Genomic DNA, 23,036 nt, shown 5'->3' with positions numbered 1-23,036 from the left:
TATGTGGCAGTGTACATGTACTATGTAGGCCTACCGGTACATGAAAACTTGTGCAAGTTAAACCATCTGACCAATGGAAGCTTCGGAAGTGTTGTTAGTTCAATACTGTTTTGTTTTCCGGGACTTGATATCAAAGTCATTACGTCTTCAGCATACCGAGGGCTACATACACCGGTAGCTAGTGCCTGTCACTGCCGCGGCATGGTCCAGTACCCAGATTGATAACATTTTTGCACGTGACAATGACAGACACGCACACAAAAAAAACAGGGTTGGCAAAATGGACGTCAACTGGTCAAGACTAGGACAGAACGAAAAAGAAGCATGCATATGCTGAATTACAGGCTTTAAAAGCAATGCACTATTGAAAGCACACAGAAACAACTTACCTTGGTCTGGTTGGTGAAATATTGGAGGTTTTTTCGTCTGACGTTATAGAGTAAAACAGCAAAATCCTGGCCGCCCGCGCCCGTCCTGTACTCTTGCATTGCAGCGTGAACTCCCTTCACTGTGCTGTGCCGCCAGAGTATTTATTTTGGTCTGAGCTTGTTTGCCAGCAGAGGGCGCTGTGTATCATTTGCAGACCCGCCAAAAATTAATAATAATCACCCAATAAACTCATGGTTCTGCACGCAACCTTTTCTTCTCAAAAATTCGAAATTTCATGTACTTTAAAAAATATATCTGAGCAAAATATTTTTCAGTGCCCAAAAGGGTGATGCCTTTGTATCTCAGCTGTTATCATTGGTGGATCAGTTCCGACTCATTACTGCCGAATTGCTTCGATTTGAAATATTCTTGTAGTCTTACTATTGTATGCTTTCTGTCATTCTTTAGCCTTTTTTTACAAGGATCGACTGATTTGCCCGAAGACCTGAAGAACTGAACTTCCGGTGATCTATCGCTTGCATGCGTACGCCACGCATTAATAACACTGCATAAACTCTCGCTCAACTGTATGATGAACATCATGAAGGGTTTTTTCATGACAGCCATGGCAGGTTGACTGATGCCGGGGGTGGCGGAATCGGAGAATGATTTGGACGGCAAACAGTCTGATGGTAATACATGATCACGGCGGTATGATGGAGAAACTGTGGCGCCGTTTAATGAGGCCTACAGGGAGGTCGACTACAAAAAAAAAAAAATTCATCATGTGCCGGTGACGATGACGATACAAATCTTGGTTGCGAGCTCATTAATATCTCTTGAATTTATAGGGTAAAAATGTTGACTAATTCAATTGATAATGACGACAGGACATTGACGAGAGTATACACACTGAATGGTGATGAGGATTATGGTGATCAACATGATAACATTATCACCATCTCAAACCTTTGACCCAGACTTTATACTCTGGTCATCTCAGATACCAATTCCTTAGAACTCCATAATTTTATGTGCATAATATGAGTCACGGTGAGGCTATGTGTTCGAGTGAAATGGATGAGTCATAGAATTTAGGAATTATAAATTAAGACGGCCACATGATCACTTAGTGTGAACATTCCATTCTGTTCACGTCCGAATGTGTAGGCCTCCTGTAGTGCAGTCCCGCACAGTTTTAAAGGTTCCAGGCACTTTTTGAGGTGAAAGAAAACGATCGAAGATGGCATTTATTTTACGCGCTGCGGCTGGAATGGTGATGGAAGCCTTTAACTGCAGATCCACTTGCCACTCAGTGGCTATTTCCAGTGTAGATTTTGTCACGGTCATATCGCCGGCCGTAGCCAGATTATTTGGATACCGGGCGGCAGTAAGCTTTCTCCCTCAGGCTACCGCGACAGGCACTGGGTTTATGATTTCACCCCTAGTATCATCATTCATTTTGGGGGATGAAAATTGGAAGATATGTCCGAGACAAACTTATTGCGTGTCAGGTCTCGGAAATAAATAAAAAACAATGGGAGCGGGAGGATAAAAGGTTTCAATTATTATTATTATCATTTAAGTTACTAGTACATTTTTGACCCACAGTGACCACCCGTTCAAAGGTCAGTGGTACCAGCTATGAATTTCTTTTGAGTTTTCATTGGATGGATTCGGTTTGCTTGTTGATCCGGATCAACACTTCCCCGCACGGTGTTCAAGATGCTCACATCCAGAATAAACATGCACTGATGATGGCGCGGCTAAGATACCCACAATGCTTTGCGTTTCCATATTAACATAACATCAAAGTTGCAGCCATCAAAAAGCGCCCCCAACACAGCCAGAAATCCGTCGGCATGGTACTGTTTTGCAACATTCATTATGCACAAAATACCACGCATTAAACTTCCATGAATTTTGTCCAATCGCTCACAATGGCTTATCTTGTGAATTATTAAGTAAACATCGTGAAACGACCAAAATGCTGATAATACGAGTCCTGCCCCCCAACGAGATCCTTACAAAGGCCCTTTCAAAATCTTGTTATGATGACGGAACTTGACCACAATAATACTGACTGAAAGGGGAATAACGGAGCATCACATACGCAAATGATTCCCCAATCACCGGTACAATCGTCCAAAATCGGAGTTAAATCAGAGTTGGCAAAATGGGAGAAACTTCACTTTATTATTCAAAGTGTTAATATGCGTTTGTCCTTATATGGTCCGGTGGATCACGACTGCGGCTTTTGATTGGCCCGATTTTTTAGCCATGGAAAACGTCATAGTTGCCCGGATGTCCGCCATCTTGGAGGGAATCATACGCGAAGTGGTTTTCTTTCGAGTTTGAGGCGCAGTTTGGACGTTATTTTCCAAGGGCAGCATCATTTGAGTAACAATGACTGTAAGTTCTAAATGCATTCCTATTATTACTTCTACTGTGAGACAAAGAAGTGGACATTTAGTGGCGCATTGGCTTGCAAATCACCGCGTTCCGTGCGTGTGGGCTCCGCCCGAAGCATCACCGATTTGAAACGATAGAGGGCGCCAGTAAATTCGTCTGAAACATGGCAATGTCCGGTATTTTTAACACTAAAATTTCGAGCAAAAGAGAACCGCAGTCTCACGAATTAACCCAACATTCGACGAAATTGGGTACAAAGCCTACGTACCCTTGGAATGAAACGGAAAATAGGTCAAAACATTTCATGAATTCACTGAAAACGTTAAGACCCGTAACCCATCGTGGCCAAGGGCAGGCCTTAAAAATGGTGACGAGTATTTTTGGAACTTTCTCATGCATGTCATGTGCAAAATGTGGGTGGGGCCGCTAAGAGATAGACATGTGAATTCCTATGCAATTAAAAAGGTGTTTATCCAATACCATGAATATTGCATTAAGTCAAGAATTTTGTAGCAGATTACATTTTGTAAACCTAGGAAAAAGCCAAAAAGGACATGGAGGTTGTCTGTCGTTGTGTAGTGACTGAACACTACGCCTATAAACATGATAAAGAGTTCCTTAATCTCCCATGACTGTTGATCTCTAGAACCCAAGAATTTGGCCTGACTCCAGAGTTAAGAAGTTAGCTACTGCCTACCATTTTGTGTTTTGATTTTCAAGATATGGTTTTTAGACATCTAAAATTCATGTACCTTACAGTATGTGGTTGAGTTTACTATGTACCCTGCTGAGTCAAATGTTGGGTTCGTCATATCATTACATTTCCAGATTGAATACACCTGAGAATGAAATTACAATCAGACAGTGGACCTTTTCAGCCATGTCAGACTATTATTTTCACGCACCTTGTAGAATAAGATGACAGCATGTCGCAAAGGACAATGACCTTGATAATTGGCAGTGTCAAAGCCAGTGATGTTGGGCCACTTTCTGTGTTTGCTTTTAGCCTCTTAGGAACACCATCACGCCTATAAATTATGTTGAACATTCGCTCGAGATCACATTGCTGATGATCTCTGTCATGTCTGTGCCTGACTCCAGTAACTAGTCGTGGAAGGCACCTTTAAAGATTCTGAATATACATCTTTTGTGGCAGCCTGTCATTCACTTCCTGGTTTGCTTCCTCATTCAAATGTACAATAACTGTGACATCGTCTCAGAGTTTGCCATGTCATGCTTCCCCTAGGGCCCTTGAAAATTGAAAGGGAATCAGGTTAGGGGCACAGAGTTGTATCGGGCTCTCCAAATCAGTGCCCAGATTTGGTAACATCTAAAGAGTAACAATGGATCCAACCTAAAACCTGAAATGAATTTCCAGCCAGTTGAATAGCATTATTTGTCGTCCTCGTACGTGGGTAAGGGAAATTTGCATGACAGATTTATTTTATAAGGATATAAAAAGGAGTGATTTGTATGACAAGAAGGTCTGCATCTCCACAACATGTATCAGAAATTTGTGAAAAATATTTGTCGCTTCCTATCTTTGAAGTGAACAAGAGCATAAATGTACATGAATTACATGTACACGTACAGTACATGTTCGTTATACATTTACAGTACATGTGTCTTTGGTACCTGGTCATGCACGTCGTACAGCTATGTTTAAGGTAATGCAGAACCAAAATAATGTAAGTATCGCAAGTTACTGGTACATGTACATGTACGTGGTACCAAGTCATGCAAGTTGCCTTGGCCTACTGTACATGTACATGAATGTGTTGTGTTCATTAACCCTGACGTTCCCAAATCCTTCAAAATCCTCCTTGTGTGTGTGGAGGATTTTGAAAAGATTGAGGCTGTGTGGCAGAAGTGTGTGGCTGATTTGGAAGGATGCATTGTGTCAAGGTCTTGGAGCAGACCTTGCGTTTCAGTAACTTGTATACTTTGTTTTTGCTGGGTTGTGTTGCAGGATCTCGTACTGTACGTGGATTCAAGTTAAACGATCCTCTAATGTTTAAGCTGTTCCCTTTGTTAAGCGTGCATGTACATGTTACTTAAATGGACAGAATTCAGCAGTGTTGGGTTTCAACGAGGAAGTACATGTACACGTATGTACATGTACACTGTATGTGGAATTTCATACATGAACGTGTACACCCAGACTTCGTGTAAACATGAAATCTGTCCTAAGCCAGTATTACCGCTTACCACATTTATTGGTATCTGCATTAATTTCTTTGGTACATTGTATGATATGAAAGAATGTTTCAAGCCACCTCGATGGGATGGCAGGTCATAACAGGTTATATTCCCCAGCTACCAAGGGTACCTGTTTTTTCCTAGGTGTGAACAGGCAAGTCTAGGTAGGTAAAGTGGCTTGCCTGTGGACACAAAGCATATGGCATGGTTCGTGATTTGAACCCCTTGTCCACTGATCATAGGTCACAAACAGGAGGCCCCATCTCACACACCTGCCCTGCACTCCCTTCCCCCTTCCCTCCGGACATATGAAGTGCTAGTATATGTACATGTATGCAGAGCAGAACTTTATTACCTGAACCCTAACCCTGCCAGATTCACCAGATTCCAGTGGAAGTACCGTGCAAGTCTGGTGCACTTTGTCACACTGGACAATCAACAGCAGTCGAACAGACTGGCCATGTTGAGACAATGGGAGCTTGTTCCATTGAACAGTGCCTCTGTTGGATCCTGCGGTGGCTGGCAACCACAGAGTCCTGGGCTGTTTGGGTTGTGATAGTCGGCCTGTTGGATTTTGTTGCACTGGACAGGCAAGTCACTTTGGCAAATGATGCAGACTGCCGGGTCTGGCACGGTTTCGGATCAAAATACCTCGGAGGGTCAGGTTAACACCCCCCCACGGCTGTAAAAATCTGCCAGGAGTTTTGATTGTGATGGTTGTGTTGTTGCAGGAGAGACAGTTGGACTGTGCCTTAGACTTAATGAGGCGGCTCCCACCTCAGGCCATTGAGAAGAACCTCAGCGACCTTATAGACTTGGTAAGTGGAGACTGGGTGGGAGATGCTGTGGGTCGGCAAAGCAATGCCTCTCTCGCAGTTGTTTTATTTGTTGGTTTGGAGTGGGTGACGTACATGTATGATTGAACTCAGGATGAAAATAGTCCATAGGATTGGCAAGTGGCATTGTTGCCACATTAACCCTAACAGTCCCAAATCCTCCAATTTCAATACAATTTTACATCCACCCTAGGGGATTAGGGTTAAAGGGGAAATAGGGGAAACCAAGATCCATGGTGTTGTTTGGAGCTGTTGCTTGTACCCTATATTACTGGGCTAGAATTCAGCCCATATACGGAATCAGAGCATGTAACTAAACCAAAGAAACCTTTAAACTTTGATTTGCCCTGCCCATCATCAGAAATTTTTGTATCTAAGAACGTATTTGGAAGCACTGGACTGAACAGTGCTTTTTAAATTCGCTGGCAAAGAGCTAATCAGAGATTTCAATTTACGTCTTGTCTGTGCCAAATTTGCTATCAAATGTTACTTGTCAAGGTGCTTGTGTTTATTTTTGTGGCCTGTTGGATGGTGTTCCATCCTAGTTAATGCCTTGGGAGAAAAAGGAAACCTGTCTATCTTAAGCATCCTGATGACGTAAACGACCAGTGTTGCTGTATTGTTCCTGCCCAGGTACCAGAGCTATGTGAGGACCTGCTGTCGTCGGTGGATCAGCCACTAAAGATTGCCCGCGACAGCCATGCGGGAAAGGACTACCTACTGTGCGACTATAACAGAGATGGTGATTCCTACAGGTGGGCGTGGGCTGGACAGAAGGGGGCCTGAAGGGAAAGACTGTGGGTGCTGGACTGGGGGGGGAGGTTTAATCCAGACAAGTTCAACTGGGGAGGTTGTCCATTCCTGCGAGTTTTGGTGGACCCCTGGAAATTTTGAAGGGATATGAGACTGTGGTGTAGTGTCCAGAACACTCGGCATTCCCAAGCTGTAAATTGTTGGAACTTGGAACAACCTGCTTCCCTCCTCTCATTGTCATTGGCGGGGTGTTTTAAGCAAAGATCTGAGTTTCTTGACCTTCTCAGATCCTTTATACTCCACCGAAATGTTTGAAAGCTTTTGTAGGATTTAGGAAGGCAAAGCGTGGTCAATGTTACATCAGGTGTGAAGACACTTGAAGGACACAGAATGTGTTTTGCAGCGTAAAATCTTTGAAAGCATTCACAGTTATTGTAAATCAATATTTTGGGCCCTTTTTGTTCTCTACAGGTCACCGTGGAGCAACAAGTACGACCCACCTCTGGACGACGGAGCCGTCCCGTCTGCCAAGCTCCGCAAGCTTGAGATAGACGCCAACGTTGCCTTTGACACCTACAGAGACCTGTAAGTAAAATCCGTCTGACAAAATAATCCATCTTCTCAAAGGAGAAACAGGCTTGGGGCGATGCACTATGTTGGAATCGGTTTGGATTCCAAAATGCAGAATTAGTGATTGATTCCCATGCCCACTTGATTTGATTCCGGACACTCAAAAGCAATTATAGTGTGGTGTTTTTTGGTCATGTTTTCAAGAGGGATCTCACTGCAGTGAGAATTATGCACCAGACTAGTCCAGGCCAATCGCCGTTGACTAGGAATGCATCTCATAGGGAAAAACTCAACTCAGACTAATGTGAAGCTATAGTTTCGGATCAACCTTGCTCCCGAGTTGAAGAGATTGGCTTGGGCTCTCGCTTGCTGTGCAGGTACTTTGAAGGGGGCGTGTCCTCCGTGTATCTGTGGGATCTGGACCATGGCTTTGCCGGGGTCATCCTCATCAAGAAGGCCGGGGATGGATCCAAGACCATCCAGGGCTGCTGGGATTCCATTCACGTCGTCGAAGTCCAGGTCAGTCAGTGCTAGTCCTGATTGACTGCTGAATATCTCAGATGTTGACCGCTTTGTCTCATGTGGCCAAAAGACACACAATTGGATCCCCTTTGACGTCGTCAACAATATTTAGTCCCAATTGAATCCAAGTCAGTGTCATGTTAATGAGTGCTGGATTTAAAGATTATGGCGGTAGTAGTTGATAATGAAAAAGTGGTGCAAGAACAGGAATTGTTGTGTACAAAGGTTTCTACACCGACACTGCAAAATCCACAACGCAAGATAATGACGTTGAAACACATTCACAACTTCAAATTGTTGATGCTGAAGCAAATCCACAATTCCAAATAAAGTACACGGACAACTGAAAATGCGGATGTTGTAGCACATCCACTAAAAATGTTGCACGTGGAAAGTGCATCCACAACTCAAAATGTTGTTGAAATCAAGAAGAGTGAAGCAGAGGTGAGTGGACATGGAAGTGTCGGTAACCAGCTGTGTGTGGTTCGTTTCAGGACAAGTCCAGTGGCCGCAATGCACACTACAAGCTGACGTCCACTGTCATGCTTTGGCTTCAGGTTGGTAACGGGGTACTTTCCAATAAGGACAGATGCAGGGTGGCCAACAGGGGCAATGCCCTTCCCAAAATGTAGCCTTGCCCCTCAGAAAGGGCATAAAAGGTTACTTGAAAAACAAATTCAAAAGTTTTGTTCTGGATCCGTCTTTGCATTCCACTTTCATTTTCCGACATCGTGGTGGAATCAACTGCTCCACCCTGCGGTAAAACTTTCACTCCAAGCCGCTTTCTGATCCCTGATTTTGATCACAGACCAACAAGAGCGGGTCAGGAATGATGAACCTCGGCGGCAGTCTGACAAGACAGGCGGAGAAAGATTCGGCAGTGAGCGAAGCCACACCCCACATCGTAAACATCGGCAAGATGGTAGAGGTATACACAGCAGACCAGAGAATTTGTTTTCCAATATCAGAACGTGACTTACAACGGGGTTCATTTACTTCTCAAAATCAGGGGTTGGGCCGTGAAACAAGTAGTTTCAAGTGACTTTGAGAACATTCCCCATTTTTGTACTCAATTTTACAGGAAATGGAGAACAAAATGAGGACCACGCTTAATGAAATCTACTTCGGAAAGACAAAAGATATCATTAATGATCTAAGGTGAGTTTGTTAGAAGTGCTAATGTAGTGAGGATATCTCCTCACTTCTGGCTATGCGAATGACTACATTGCCTGTTTAACCATACGCTGCTGGGGAGCCTGGTTTCGGGCACATAGGCTTAATACACCAAACCGGGGAGCCCAAAACCAGACAAAAGAGCCGGGCTCTTATAACAAAGACTGTACTCAGAATAAAAGACCGAGCTGCTAGGAATTGCCAACATTTTTTTCAGTTGTCAAAAGCAGAGGAAATCCATCCTTATTTTGGGAGAGATTATACCACTGTTTGTGCCATTTAGCACGAGCCGATTACCACTGGGGACAGAAGCACTCCAGCAATGAGCGATACCTACCGCTGCACGCTAATCTGGCTCCTACTGAAAAGACGCCAGTAGCGCACTGTGCTAGTTTCAGGAAGAAAAGAAAGTTACATAACACCACACAGTCTGGGCTCTTTTTAGAAGGCGGCAGGCCTTGGCTGAAATACTCGGGCGTGAATAGATGTCGTCTGTCAGATCAGTCGCCAGTTATTTGTGTGGGTGTAAACGTCCAGTAAATGAAGCTATGATTTTTTGAAGAATTGTGAAAACGGAAAATCATGAAAATCTCCTGGGTTTATGTCATGCAACTTCAAATTCCACCCGGCAGCAAGTGGTTAAACAAGATGATCTACTGTCAAATTGTACAAATCTTACGTTGTGCAGATTGTCTGGAATTGGATCCCAAGTTGGTGGAAGGTTTTGTAGACAGACTCAAAATAAGTTTGGAGTCTACAGCGTGTTTTTAAGATGAATATTAATGCTAAAAATTTGCTTTTCGTCTCGTCTCATAGGAGCGTCGGTAGCTTAAACGCAAAGAGTCAACAACAGCAACTAGCCAAGGAACTATTTCAGAACCTTCAGAGTCGCCAAAAATAGGGGTAGTGTTGGCACAGCGTCATCCTCTGTGATTGATATAATATCCTCCACGTTAACAGGCAAGTCAGGAGGTGGGGCTAGGGCTTTGAGGGCGTACAAAGATTTTGCAGTGGCACGGGTTCTCAACACCGCCACAGTCGATGACAGAAATCTCCCGCGTGGGTAGATGTGAATGGAAGTATGGAACGTTCTCAATTTATAAGGCAGACTGTCATTTATTTTGGTTTTCTTGTTTTACAAAATACCGGCACTGGTATTTATTAATTTCCTGTTCGCGTCTGCCACAGTCAGACAACAGTCGTGTCTCACTCCGGGACTCGAGACAAAATAAGAACTTAGGGACAGCATAATTAACAATTTTGGGAAGAAAAGCGAACAAGTTAGAATTCATTCCAAGCATGGAAGATGATGTTAACTTTTAAACAGGACGTGTTATTTATCTTCTTTTTTTCCATGCCTTTCAATTGCCTTTCACAGGATAACTCCAAAAATATGGTTAATCGCATTACTAACTTCATGCCTTGTGTTTATATTATTAACCATGTAAATGTAGAGGAAAAAGAAACCCGTCAGTCGAAGAGTTTGTTGAAATTTGAATTGCATATACTTGGTATTTAGTTACGTTTTTCAGAGTGTGCTTGGCACTCTCACAACAGTAGCTTCCTCTTTTTTTCCTTTTCTTCAGCGATGGAGGATGAGTTAATGAAATGCTGACAGTGTAGTCCTAAATTATTTCCAAACATGGCTATATGGCATGGTGCAGGCAGCAACAGATTTTGTTGTGATTTTGTTAGCGAATTGACACTTGCATCAATGACCTATGTAAAGCAGGTACTTTTTGGTTGGTTGGGGGGGGGCAGCAGTTGGGGAAAGTTGAGGGCCACAACTGCCGTGCCAGAATGTGCTCCATTCAAATGAAAATTGGCCACCACTACAAGTCATTGACATATTGCACTGTTGCCATAGGTGAGCTGTGGCTTTGGAATTGTGGATACCATCCGATGTGGGGTTCTTGCCTTAATGCACTGCCACCTTGGCCCCATTTTGACTGTCTTCAATTTTTACATAAAACTTCCACATTTATTTCGGGGCGAACCCAAGCACTCGGCACTGGGCCAAACACATAGCAATGTAACAACACTTCTCCAAAATAATGTTAGGAAATAAACACGCAGTCTATTTGTATCCACCCCAGCACGCAAACATCCACTGATACTCAAGTGCAAAATTTAGATGCACAAATACGTACACTGAGGTTTACCCAGATTTTCATCAGCAGTTGGTGTTTTAGCAGCGCCACAAAAGTGGTCACCACTGGCTAAGATAGCGGAAGGGTTTAATCAATAATTGTAAAATGACAGTAACTGGTACTTTTTTTCCCCGTAGAAATAATCTTTTCAATGAGGGTTTAGTTGCTGTGCATGTTCTGTTCAACGCCAATGAACTATACCATATGAGACCACAGACTTGTTTGGATAGACAGGATTTGGACTGGATATTCACATATAAAGGGCGAAACCTGTACGTTTACCGTAAGTTAGGGTACGTATTTTCTGCGTCGGGCAGAAATGTAGAAACTGTAAAATAATACTTTTTCTTTTTTTAAAACAATCTGTGTTATTTTGCCAATGGACTAGCCTGTTTTTTCGTTGCATTGCGCATTCCAGTTTGCTTCATGTACGCAAGAGAAAAGTCGTCGCAAGAGGTTCTACCAACATGTTTGAAAACTGGAAATTTTCAATAATCTTTGTATAATTGTAATAATGTATGCTTTTGATTGCAAGTATTTTGATTTTTTTTTAAACTTCAGAATGCTAGTGTTCCTGTGATTAATTACGTGTAAAAAAAAAAAAGCAACAGCAATGAAGGAAATTTGATGACATTTTGCAAAGAAATGTTTTGTTGAAAAATTGACATGTATGGACAAAAATTGGATGGGAAGAGAACTTTTGTTATATTAAAGGAAACCAACCAAAACGACGAGTGAGGGTCTCGTTTATTATTGAAAAAATTGCTGGTTCATTAGTACATATTGTTGTAAATTCAAATGATTCCAAAATACACACTAATTCATAATTCACTGATTTCATTTTCAAACGGTGGAGAATATATTACTCTGAAAATATGGCAGCAGAGACAGGATTGTATTTTTTCTTTTCCTTGTTTGGACCTTCAAAATAATTGACTTTCTGCTGCATTACTGTGTCACACACACCTGCACACTCTACTGACCTGCCTAATACGCCAACTTGACACTACTTCAGATGCCACCGGTCACAACGCCACACTGTGTCAGGTGGGCAATTTTGTTTTGCTTTTTTAGTTTCAACGACGTGCTACTAAACCGCATGTGGCGGTGTATGTTCCCCTCGTAGCATCTTGACTTTTTAATTTTTTCCCGGGGCACACTCCGGCCTAGATCTCAAGCTGTACAGTATTTGGGGCTGTGTGCTTTTTCCCTTGCATGTGGCTTTAACCACTTCCTGCCGGGGACTCCGGAATCGGAGACGTATGCTTTATATGCATGGCCAGCGTCTCCGAACTCGGACAAAGGAAACAGGGCCCTGTAACAAAAGACCTTACTCTGAACAAAAGACCAGGCTGCTGGGCATTACCGACATTTTTCACTCTCAAAAGTGGTGATAATCCAGCCTTGTTTTGAAACCGCATACCAGGGTTTGGGGCATTGAGAGCGAGCGGATTGCCACCGGGGACAAAAGCGCTCCATCATCGCAGCGATGAGCCACACAGCACCGCTGCACGCTAATCTGGCCCCTATTGAAAAGAGGTCAGCAGTGCACTGAGCCAGGTTCGTGAACAAAAGACAGCTGTATAACACCGCACAATCTGGGCTCTTTTTACAAGGCTGCGGGCCTGGCTGAAATACTCAGATGTCAATGAAGGTCACCTGTCAGCTTGGAGTAGTGCCTAAAGATTACTTCGTGCGTTAAATGAAATGATGAATTTTTGAAGGATTTTGAAAACGGAAAAAATGATAGTCATGCCGGCCCAGCATCATCAACATTGAAAAATGCCCCGGCTTGAAGTGGTTAACACTACATATCACTGACATCATTGCTATCAATATACACACCAAAGCACACAGACTGAAAGTCTATCCCCAACCTGCAACATTTTGAAAAAAAAAATATACCAGTGACTACAACCCACTTGCCTTATGGACCTCTCATCTTGCCAGAAGTCTATCTTTGAAATCTTCATCTCCATCATCATTTCAAATTCATCGCTGGCACCTTCTGCAATCCATGCCACGAAACAAAATGACTGAACTTCATCTCTGAAACTCATCTAAGTACAAACAACCAAGGATTTCAGTAAAAGGTCCAATGGCGCCCTCCCTAGATGAGCACAAACTCTCATGACAAACAGAAAAACAGTTTCACTGCTGCACAGAAAATTGAAAGAAAAAGCAAAACAGAACAAAAATTAGTTGTCCTCAAACCATCTTAGTATAAAAAACTAAAACATGCGATTAACAGAAGTGCACTTGTACGCTATTCGGTAGAAAAAAAAAATATTACTGACTTTACTAAACCATGGAAGTCTGACATCCTTGTGTATTTATTAATTTAAAAATGAAAAATTGAATGAAAATAACGTGTTTATTTCAAGCATAAGTATCAAAAATGTTCAATCTTGAAATGTAAAAAAAGTTGTATAATTTGGCATTATTTCATTTTTCTAACTTCAGAGTCTGAGTAGATTTGGGGCATTTATACACTTATTTGTTTGCGTATATTACACTTATTGCAGCTTCTCATTTCGTTCCTCATTTGGGGGCAAATTTGGAGGCGGGTAGGATCCTTTTCTGTTTGACACACTCCCAGATCCAGGCGGGTGTGACCCCAATCTTTCCAGGCGGGGTAGCTTCTTTTTCCTGGGGGGGGGAAGAATTCAAAATGAATGACTGAATGGAAAAGTGGTCAGCACAAATTTGTCTGGCTGCACTTTGAATGTCTGTGCTAAAATATGAAATTGAAATTCTATTCAGTTATTTTACTCAAATTCCTGACGCATTTTCGCTTGGAACACTGCTGAATTATTTGCATTTCTTCTCTGTGCACAAAACCAATGACACATTCGTTCTACTTCAACTTTCAAGGGGCATTAAGCCTCAAGTAACAGTGGCTGGGCTCTACCTTCCCCAATCCTACAGAATCTTCCAAAATCCTTGTGGATTTGGTGGAAAATGGGAGAGTTGGGATAAGTCGATATATAATCCTTCAAACATGAAAGCTTTAACAACACCACATGTATTTCCATACCTCTGCGTTTACATCCACCACAAAATGCGTCGCGTTGGCCTTGTTGAAATCGGTCAGCACGTCGCCGTCGTATGCAACCACGTAGCGCTTGAGTTTGTAGTAGTCACCAATAGTCTTGGGCAAGTAAACGGACAAACCCGAGAAGATGTTGGCCAGTCCCTAGGTAGAATAGAATATAGGATTGGTTGAGAGAAAGACGCACTCACATTTTAAGTTATTTGTAAGAATTCTTTAGATAATGTCAACAACACCACAGTTAAGGGTACACCTCAGAAAGTCCATAAAAGTTAATAAAAAGTTCAATTTCCCCCTTTCAAAAAATTGCAGTCCCTGAAAACTTGGTTCTTGATCTGTTCTTGAGCAAACAAGTGCAGCTTCCAAGAAACGAATGAGAAGGGCGTCACCAACTTAACATTGTCAATTCAGAAAATTCAGGCACAAGTGAACCAAAGAAAGAACAGATCTCCAGACGTGTGAGGATGAGTGTGTGTCAATACTGCACCGATGAAATCAGGCCGACTCTGTGTAGAATTCGACATGACTTCTGGGTTGTACCAACCTTGGCAGGACTGTGCATGCTCGGTTTTACTGTGCTCGTAGGAGCAATAGAGGCAGGCTTGGAAGGACTGGCTGCTTGGGTCTGCATGGATAAATTAAAAAAAAAAAAAAATCTAAGCATGACCTCTTGTCGTTACTCCAGTGCCTTCAAGAATAGACCAATCCATTAAGCCCTGCCCCATCCTGTTCTGACCAATCAAAGCTGTGATTCATGTCGACATATGGGCGGGGCTTACTTGATAAGTATATTCTTATTTATCAGTTGTCCGGGGGGCACTGCACACTTGAATGATGGTTTCATCTCCAGAAAGAAGTCGAATCTGTAAAATGTGAGCCACCATCCTAAAACTGTCTGGAGTAATACTGATGTCTGAAAATTTGTTTACCCTTTCGTTATTTTTCACACCTGAAAGTGATTCGAAAGTATTGACGTAGCAGAAAGGTTTGGTAGGTGTAGACTATGAAAGTTGAGGAGTGTTTATTGCTCAAGTGTACATGACTCGTAATTCTTCAGCCTCGTTTTTCAGAATGCTGGGCTATAAAATATGACCAGAAAGCATCGAGGAAAGCTGGGTGCTGATGACAGCCGGGGACTAACCTTGCTAGGGCTGACAGTCTTGCTCGGCGATCCATTGGAACCTGCAGGGTGGCTGTATTTGGTTTTGTGCCGGGGATTCGTCTGGTAACACTGGGCTCCATACTTGCAAGCCGGCTTACCCTGCACACAGAAAATAAAAAATCCTCAAGGACATTCTAGAACAAAGTACACCGGACAGCCAAAAAACTTGCCACTTCTGTCAAAGGCCACACATCAAAATTCACCGCATAGAGATAAACAATTTTTGTACACAGGTATGCTGCAATACCCCTTACTAATGACATGCCCAAAAGCAAGTGATTATCTTTATAATAAAGACGAAATTGACATGCACAGCAACTTACTGAATCAAAAGTCACAGAATGTAACAGAATGAGCCTTAAGTTTTATGCAGTGGCAAGTTTCTTTTGCTGTCTAGTGTATATGACATCATGCCATCAAGCATCTTCATCACCTGTGAGGCAGCACACAGCTGTGCAGATGACATCGCATCTGCATGCTAATGTTCTTGAATGACCCGTGATGTGGGGCTTCTTTTTGAGCACGGGGAGTTGGGAGACCACATTTGCTCTCTGCATCTTGACTGCTCTCTGATGAAGCGGGTGCATGGAGTCAAAAAGTCTACTTAGCCTGAAAACACCTACTTGTGCCTATTCACAAGAACCAATGAAAGATCAGTGCCTGCACGTTGGTTTGGTCAGGTGTACAGTGCCAATTGCGGACATCCTATATTTTCGACAGAATGTGCACAAAATAGGACATTGATACCAAACCTAGGCAGACAGACAAGAATGTGTGTCTTACCTTGGCACTACTTGTTCCATCCCCGTTGCCTATCTTCATCTTCTTGGCAGGGCTAGGTTTTCTCTCTTCATCTACTTCCTCGTCTGTGTCACCCTCGTAATCTTCATCCTCCTCCACATCGGAGGCAGGCTTGGACCTCTTGTGCATCTGGGCAGATATCTTGGCGGGCGAAGCCGTCTTCTTCGAGATCAGGTCTGGGATATCGCTGGTCTCCTTGGACTTCTTAGAAAGCGCCTAGTATCAGAGATCAACCAAATGAAAGCAATCACAAAAGCCTCTCTGAATACTCTGAGGCAATTTTTATAACATGGGACTCGGGGTGTGTTCTCGAGCAAGCCACGTAATCTTTAAAATAAGAAATATGTTTTATGAGTAAAACCTTTGCTGTATTAGACTATGCTGTATTCAGTTCTGTGTCAAGTACACGACAACTAGAAATAAAATGGTATGCGAATGGAAACCCACAGACTGCTATAAGACGGGGACCTATTGCGGTTTGGCTAGTTATTAGGCTGACCTTTAACCTCTCCAGGTTGTTGGCGGTCTTCCAATCTTTGTCGTCCCTGAATCGGCTCACTCGGGGGAAGCGGATGGAGATCCCCCCCGCGGTGTGGTTATCGGACTGCGTAAACTCTGCCCCCATGATCTCCCACACTGGGGCTTTCTGTCAAAAAAAAAAAAGGCAGGGCTGGTTGCCAAGAATGTACACACAGCAAAGCTACTTCTGAGATTAGGGTGTTCAAATCAAGTGGCTGTGGCTGTGGCTGGTGGTCACATACATGTCCATGGGAAGTGGCTGCTGCAGCTAGCCAGTAACAATGGCTAGCCGCATGTATCATTTCAAGCCAAAGCTGCATCTGCGTCTATTAAAGGGTAGCAGAAGCCAAGGTGGTTGCTTCATAGAGAAATGTGTCTGTGTAATGTCAAGGCAACTGACTCCATTAAATAACTGTAGATGGCATGTGGCCAGACAGAACAAACTGTCAGGTTTACTCAGAATGTGCACGAAAAAAATTCAACCGAATGTGCACAAAAGTTTTGGAATGGTGCACAAGTTTTCTTCAGAATCACGTGACCTCACCTTGGGGTCTTTGACCACAAAGTCCGGGACCAGCCCCCGGCTGACGTGTAGCCAGCTGGGCACCTTGGCAGAGTCCTTGCTGATCTTGTCCACAGCTAAATCACGGTTGAGCTGGTTCAGGGTCTGGTCGTCAAGCCCCGTACACTTGGTGACCGTCAAGAAGCGGTCTGTGGCCGGGTCGTGGACGCCCATCAGGAAAGTTGACATGATGCCACCTTGGACAAAGAGGGAGGGAAGATGGAGATTGTTTCATGAGAATACTTGGTCCTGGCGCAAGTCACTGCAGTAGGCTGGCACGACACTGAACATTTAGCTACAATGCGGACTGTGATGTTTTCATGAAGATGCTGCTCATGATGATAAAAGGTTGAGGCAACACTATGCTAAACATTCCATTACATCAACCCTCCCCTTTGGTTCCAGAAATTTATGTTTACAAGAGCAAAGCACATTGAAGTTCTGGCCCTTCCAATGATAAATCACAGAATTACAAAATACTCATGAGGGTCAGTGAGTGCTTGGCACCAAGACTGTGGCTCAGAAATGATTCATTATTAAAGGATTGATCCAGACATGGAAATGAAATCATACCTTTGCTGCCTGTTCCGTAGTACGCTCCGAGGACAATGAGATCAGCTGTGTCAGCCATGGCTCCCTCGGCAAGGTAATCCTTCTTCACTTTTAGCCAATGTCTCTTGCCAGGCTCATAGACACTCTAAAGCAAAGAATCCACACGACAGTGTAATTCGACAACCAGAACTGGAAGCCCGTGGACAAGTGGCACAACGCTCATGGACAGGTGGCACAATGCGCGTGGACGGGTGGCACAACGCTCGTAGACAGGTAGCACAACGCTCGTGGATAGGTGGCACAATGCTCGTGGACAGGTGGCACAATGCTCATGGACAGGTGGCACAATGCGCGTGGACGGGTGGCACAACGCTCGTAGACAGGTGGCACAACGCTCGTGGATAGGTGGTACAATGCTCGTGGACAGGTGGCACAATGCTCATGGATAGGTGGCACAATGCTCGTGGACAGGTGGCATAACGCTTGTGGACAGGTGGTACGCGCCCATTACATGCCTCTCTGAGGGGGTTATGATTTGCCAAATGCACATGCGCGTCAACCTGAAGAATGTGCATGTGAGTGTGATGCCACCGCAGTTATGCCGTCTACTGGGATTAGTTAGTCTACAATATAAAGACTCTCACTTTGCAAGTTTCCCAACTAGTATATTTAGTACATAATGAGCCAGCCTGCCCCTATCCAATTAAGGAAGTCCACAAACCAACTGACTAAGTATGAATATTCAATCCACAAGTATAACTGACCTCAGCAATTAACCAGCCCCAGTAGGAATACGAAGGCACCAAGTGCAATCATTCAATCCCGCAACCAAATTGCCCCAAGTTTGAATCAGATGAGCATTCGTCCCATCTGCCCAAATAGGAACATGAAATGGACTGACCATTTTGTCTTTGAGCACCAAGCCTTCCAGTCCCTCACGGATGACGCTCATGATCAAGCTGGACAGGTCACTGGCCACCTGAAATGGATTAAAAAAACCAACCAAAGATGGAAAATCAGTAACTTTGGTACACATCAACCCCTCCCCCATACATGTAAGCATTATTACATCATCTCGCAAGAACTCCAAGCAGACGGAAGCTTGGGATTACACAAAAGATGGGCTTAAGTTAAAAAATGAACAGGGCAGGTGAATCTATGTCAATACAGCAGTTATGTCCCTGAGCATGGCAGTTCAACACAATATATGAGTACAGTTTCAACACCAGCAGAAAATTGGAACAGTCGGAAGCAACAGCGCTTGGGGTTGGCAAAAATGGCCACTGAAAATGATTACAAGACTGGGCAATGATGGAATTTAAATACGTCCCCCCATGGGATTTCCAGAAGGCAAACTCACTGAGATGTCTTTGGACTCAGACAGCATGATCCTGTTCTTGACTGGGGTCAAGTTCTGCTCCAAGATCTTCCTCCTCTCCTTCATTGGCCTGAAAAAAATGAAAGCAGTTTGTAGGATATGGGATGCAAGTTGAATTTTTCAGTTGAATGTGCACAAAAACGAATATACCGGGGACGGAACGAATATGGCTATTCTCTCTAAAGTCCATGATGCAGACTGAGGTCTGAGGTCTATTGTCTGCACACCTATGCTACATGTAGATCTAGCTCTAGACAACAGATTTGAATGCAGCCTGAGTGGCTGTTCCGTCCCGGGTATATTTGTTTTTGTGCACATTCAATTGAAAAATACTGCCTCTAGCAACTTGCCATTGAAGCCGGTGTAAATGTTAGCCACAGCCAGCTGATTTGGGCACTGCCTGACTTCATGTACACCTAGTAGTACGGGTGATTCACAATAGTGCGCCACCAAGAGTTTGCAATGTGTTGACCAATCACAATGCGAGAAATCTATTGACCATTTCCAAACGAGCACTGGGTCAACTTATTTTGCACATTGTGATTGGCCATCACGTTGCAAACTCTTGGTGGCGCACTATTGTGAAACAGCTGTATTGACACCACACATATAAGTACGTATGATTTTAAGTTGTTATGCCAGAGCTCATATGATAAATGCAGATCCTTTAAAAGATTCATGCACAAGTCTGTCGGTGTTGTAGTTAAGACCTCTCTTAGACCATCACATGACCACCACATGACCATCATAAAACCTGCAGTCTAAATTCAAGCTACAAGCTACTCAAATGAACTGCAGCAAAAGCATTCAGAGTCCTCTGTTCAGGCATGATATTTGACCCTTGAACAAAATTAGGGAATTTTTTCGGAGCGTAAACGTTGCCACCAAAGTGTTGCATCTACATGCTGGCCGTGCCGAAGTAAAACGGGGAAAATGTTCCAGTAGGCTAACTGCAGTGTTTTATAAATCAGAGTTGGAACTTTTTCCCAACCCCCCCTCCCAGAAGTCAGAAATCCAATTTAAATCGGATGAATATCATGGCTGTCTGTTACTGGTCACCTTGTTACTTGTGACTGGTCTTGTTAATGATTTTATGATGGGCTCCACTACAATATTGAAGTTTTCACTGAAAAATGTTTCTTCAAACAGGCAAAGAGCAACATCACAGCACTTTGCAAGAAAAACATTTCTCCCCCGAACAGTTTTTACCATCGGTTCTTCTCAGAACAACACACTCATAAAAGAGATTTTTCATTGTACATGGTGCAACCGCAAGCCTAACCCAATTTTACAGTACTTCCATTTAGGCACCAAGTCAAAATAGAAACGGTTCATGAAGTGGGAAACGATACATAAACGATAAGCTCCTTACCCGCTTCAGAGTAAAGCGGGCAACGATAGGGAGTCACTAGCTAAATGCTTGTGGTTTGATGAACACCACTCCTGGGTGATGTTTTCTAACAATAGAGAGCTTTAAGGATTACACTCCATTGTGGCTGGTGGTTGAGTCATTAGAGCTGTTTATCAACAGCTGGGACCCCAGCCCATTGATATGTCAACAATTTTTTGGGGGGGTTAAGGATGGGTTTATACTACCGTTTAAATGGATAAGGATTTTTTTCTTCAGTTTGCCACGCTACCCATACCAACATTAGTGGACTTTTCTTATTTCACATTTTAGATTGATTTTGAAGTCCCGTGATTGTTGCATCTATAATCTTCTCCATTTACTCTATTGTCTAATCCAATTATTGACAAATCTGTGATGTGGAAATCACTGCCTGACAGTGCTAGATTTTGGGAAAGAAAACTACAGATCTTAATTCAGTGACACGAGACTTAGTGATGCACATAGGCCCGTTGACTCTGATGGGGTTAGTCTTTTGTTAAGAGATTAATTGCTTCCCTTCTGAATAAGCTGTGCTAAGCCTGTGGATGAACTGGCCCAATTTACATAACAAAGCCGATGCGCAATAACCATTCATGGTAAGCTGGGAGTCAGGGCTTTTGTACCAAGGTGTGGGAGATGGTAGTATGCATCAAAGGGGTTGCCGCATAGCCAATTCTCTTTCGGGAAACGGTGTCTTGCAACCATTACCCACTTGCAGTTGAATCGGGCAACGGTTTGAAAGTGGATTAAGGGCAACCATTTCCCGCTTGGTCAACCGTTTCTATTTTGACTTGGCGCCTTAGCTTCAATTCTTATCCCAAACTGTTGGGTATTGATTTTGTCTGGAGATGAGCCTTTTCTTGTGACCTCTACATGCTTGATGGCCTTATCTCTGGAGTGTTTGGATAACAATTTTGAAAGCCGACAAGCAGTTACAGGGAAGATGTTCCGTGAAAATGTTCAGGGGAGCGCACCTGTCCATCAGGTTTTCCCCGTTGAAGTGGAGACAGTCAAAGATGAAGAGGCAGACGTTGGCGTCGCTGAATGCGTTCTTCTTGTGTATGCCCAGGGTGCCGAAGGGCAGGATCTTGCCAGTTTTGTCCACCATTAGGATCTGGGTCAGAGAGACACGAGAGATGGGTCATTCCTTCAACCTTGGATTCCTTTTCTGCCTTTGGCTTCTGGCTACAAATAGGTTACCAGGTCCTTGAGGGGTGATAAGGCTCAATATAGATCAATGATTTTTAAAAAAGAAACACAACATAGCGTGCAACAAGGAGCCAACAATGGAGGTATTCTCATTTGGGAATAACATTAATAGGGCTAAAAATGATCAGTGCCCAGTGGTCGAGCCAATGCGGAAGATGGGGCCCAACTTGAAGAGGCCATGTAAATTGGTGATATGGTGACAACCTGCAAGTGTGACTGCCGTTCAAAATGATGGCCTGTACATTTACAGTGCTAGTGAAACTTGAAGTGAGGTTGACGTTAGGGGAACACCTGCTGTGAAATTCACCCAAACTGAAATGTGTTCACCCCTTGCAAATTTGCAAATGACAGTTTTTTTACTAGACATCACACTTTGCGGGCTGTGCGAACTGCAGGCTTGGAGCACGCAAATTACCTCGCTGTCCAGTATGATGCTGTTGCCGTGAGGGCAGGCCTTAGGCAGGTAGTCCTTGATGTGGACCACCTTGTGGGGCAGCACGGGCTTCAGGCTTCGGCTGAAGTACTGGAAGGTGTCGCCCTGCTTGTGAATCTGCACCCGCTCCCCGTCGTACTTGATCTCAGCGAACATGCCGTTGGGGCACTTGCGCATGGCCATATCCACCGACTTGCAGGCTTCGGCCTGGTCAGCAGAGGAAGGAAATGAGGACAGACACAAATGCAACGACAATTCCGGCACATTTTTGTCCACGAATCAATGTTACATGGACGTTTTCTCCCTTTGGAACTGCATTCCTCATGAATATGGAGATTCACGTGAACATAAAAACCAAGAAGACACCAAGATACAGTACACTGCAAACTGAATGTTGACACTGTGAATTTGGATGGGAACAAGATGTAAAAAGAATTCCCTTTCATATTCACACTCAAATAAAATGATTTCCTGCTTGTGGGAAAATCAGTGAAAATCTCTTCACACCCTTGTGAAACTCTTTTCCCACTTTTGGAAAAGTTTTCACAGTTTGAGATATGAAAATGAATACCCTTAGAAGGCAACAAAATGTGAAAAGATTTTCCCATTCAAAAGCTATTTTCAATTCCAATCGATTAAAATTACAAAACAAATACTGTAACTTAGGTTAACTGAAACGTAAACAGTGCATCTCCAAGAGCTGAAGTAACAGAATTCATTGCACCAACGTACTTACCAGCATGGGGAGTACTGGTGTCATCAGCGTCGCGCGCACGCTCAGCTTCTTGCTCATGCCGGGCCGGCCATCCGCTGCTTCTTTGTTCTTGTTGACCCGGTCGACAACGTCCCGCAGGTTGCGCGAGGCCTGGAATGCTTCGTATGCATTGGGGTCCAGGGCTTCCAGACTGGGGAACAGATGTCACAGACATGTAGGATATAAAATAAGGTAAAAATGGGCTTTATGGGTGAAAAGAGGAACACAATTTTTTCTGAG

General features: G+C 43.5%; 3 protein-coding genes across 11 annotated transcripts in view; 1 reads left to right on the top strand and 2 right to left on the bottom strand.

Moving 5' to 3' along the window:
- LOC110976480 (rho guanine nucleotide exchange factor 10-like) overlaps positions 1–538 on the bottom strand; it is a 68,443-nt gene extending 67,905 nt beyond the window's left edge. For all 5 annotated transcript variants that reach the window (XM_022229762.2, XM_087147347.1, XM_087147349.1 and 2 more), the window contains exon 1: positions 390–538. The gene's annotated coding sequence lies outside the window, so the exon portion shown is untranslated. The remainder of the gene's footprint in view (positions 1–389) is intronic.
- Positions 539–2,638: 2,100 nt separating this feature from the next.
- On the top strand, positions 2,639–11,715 carry capzb (capping actin protein of muscle Z-line subunit beta). Its single transcript, XM_022229849.2, has 9 exons — positions 2,639–2,781; positions 5,712–5,798; positions 6,450–6,571; positions 7,041–7,154; positions 7,517–7,658; positions 8,156–8,218; positions 8,470–8,589; positions 8,743–8,819; positions 9,651–11,715. Exons 1-9 carry the CDS (start codon positions 2,776–2,778, stop codon positions 9,733–9,735), a joined length of 816 nt encoding a protein of 271 aa, XP_022085541.1. The 5' UTR covers positions 2,639–2,775; the 3' UTR covers positions 9,736–11,715.
- Positions 11,715–23,036, bottom strand: part of lig3 (DNA ligase 3) — a 31,847-nt gene continuing 20,525 nt past the window's right edge. For all 5 annotated transcript variants that reach the window (XM_022229839.2, XM_022229842.2, XM_022229838.2 and 2 more), the window contains exons 8-20: positions 22,779–22,947; positions 22,025–22,249; positions 21,375–21,514; positions 18,993–19,080; positions 18,534–18,611; positions 17,654–17,777; positions 17,063–17,277; positions 16,499–16,645; positions 15,982–16,215; positions 15,178–15,297; positions 14,581–14,661; positions 14,022–14,180; positions 11,715–13,633 (exon numbers count right to left, since the gene is read on the bottom strand). In XM_022229839.2, coding sequence (XP_022085531.2) covers positions 13,526–13,633; positions 14,022–14,180; positions 14,581–14,661; positions 15,178–15,297; positions 15,982–16,215; positions 16,499–16,645; positions 17,063–17,277; positions 17,654–17,777; positions 18,534–18,611; positions 18,993–19,080; positions 21,375–21,514; positions 22,025–22,249; positions 22,779–22,947 — 1,888 coding nt within the window. In that variant the 3' untranslated portion in view covers positions 11,715–13,525. The remainder of the gene's footprint in view (positions 13,634–14,021; positions 14,181–14,580; positions 14,662–15,177; positions 15,298–15,981; positions 16,216–16,498; positions 16,646–17,062; positions 17,278–17,653; positions 17,778–18,533; positions 18,612–18,992; positions 19,081–21,374; positions 21,515–22,024; positions 22,250–22,778; positions 22,948–23,036) is intronic.

This window comes from Acanthaster planci, linkage group LG16, assembly GCF_054643075.1.
Source record: "Acanthaster planci isolate LZ-2023a linkage group LG16, COTS_SCS, whole genome shotgun sequence".
Classification (NCBI taxonomy): domain Eukaryota; kingdom Metazoa; phylum Echinodermata; class Asteroidea; order Valvatida; family Acanthasteridae; genus Acanthaster; species Acanthaster planci.
Note: the sequence above shows the minus strand (reverse complement) of the source record. Positions and strands in the feature narration are given on the sequence as shown.

Excerpts from the sequence above, each read along its gene's own strand:
- capzb (XM_022229849.2), top strand. Across the intron at positions 8,219-8,469 it reads CTGTCATGCTTTGGCTTCAG|ACCAACAAGAGCGGGTCAGG; the intron begins GTTGGTAACGGG and ends TTTTGATCACAG. Across the intron at positions 8,590-8,742 it reads ACATCGGCAAGATGGTAGAG|GAAATGGAGAACAAAATGAG; the intron begins GTATACACAGCA and ends TCAATTTTACAG.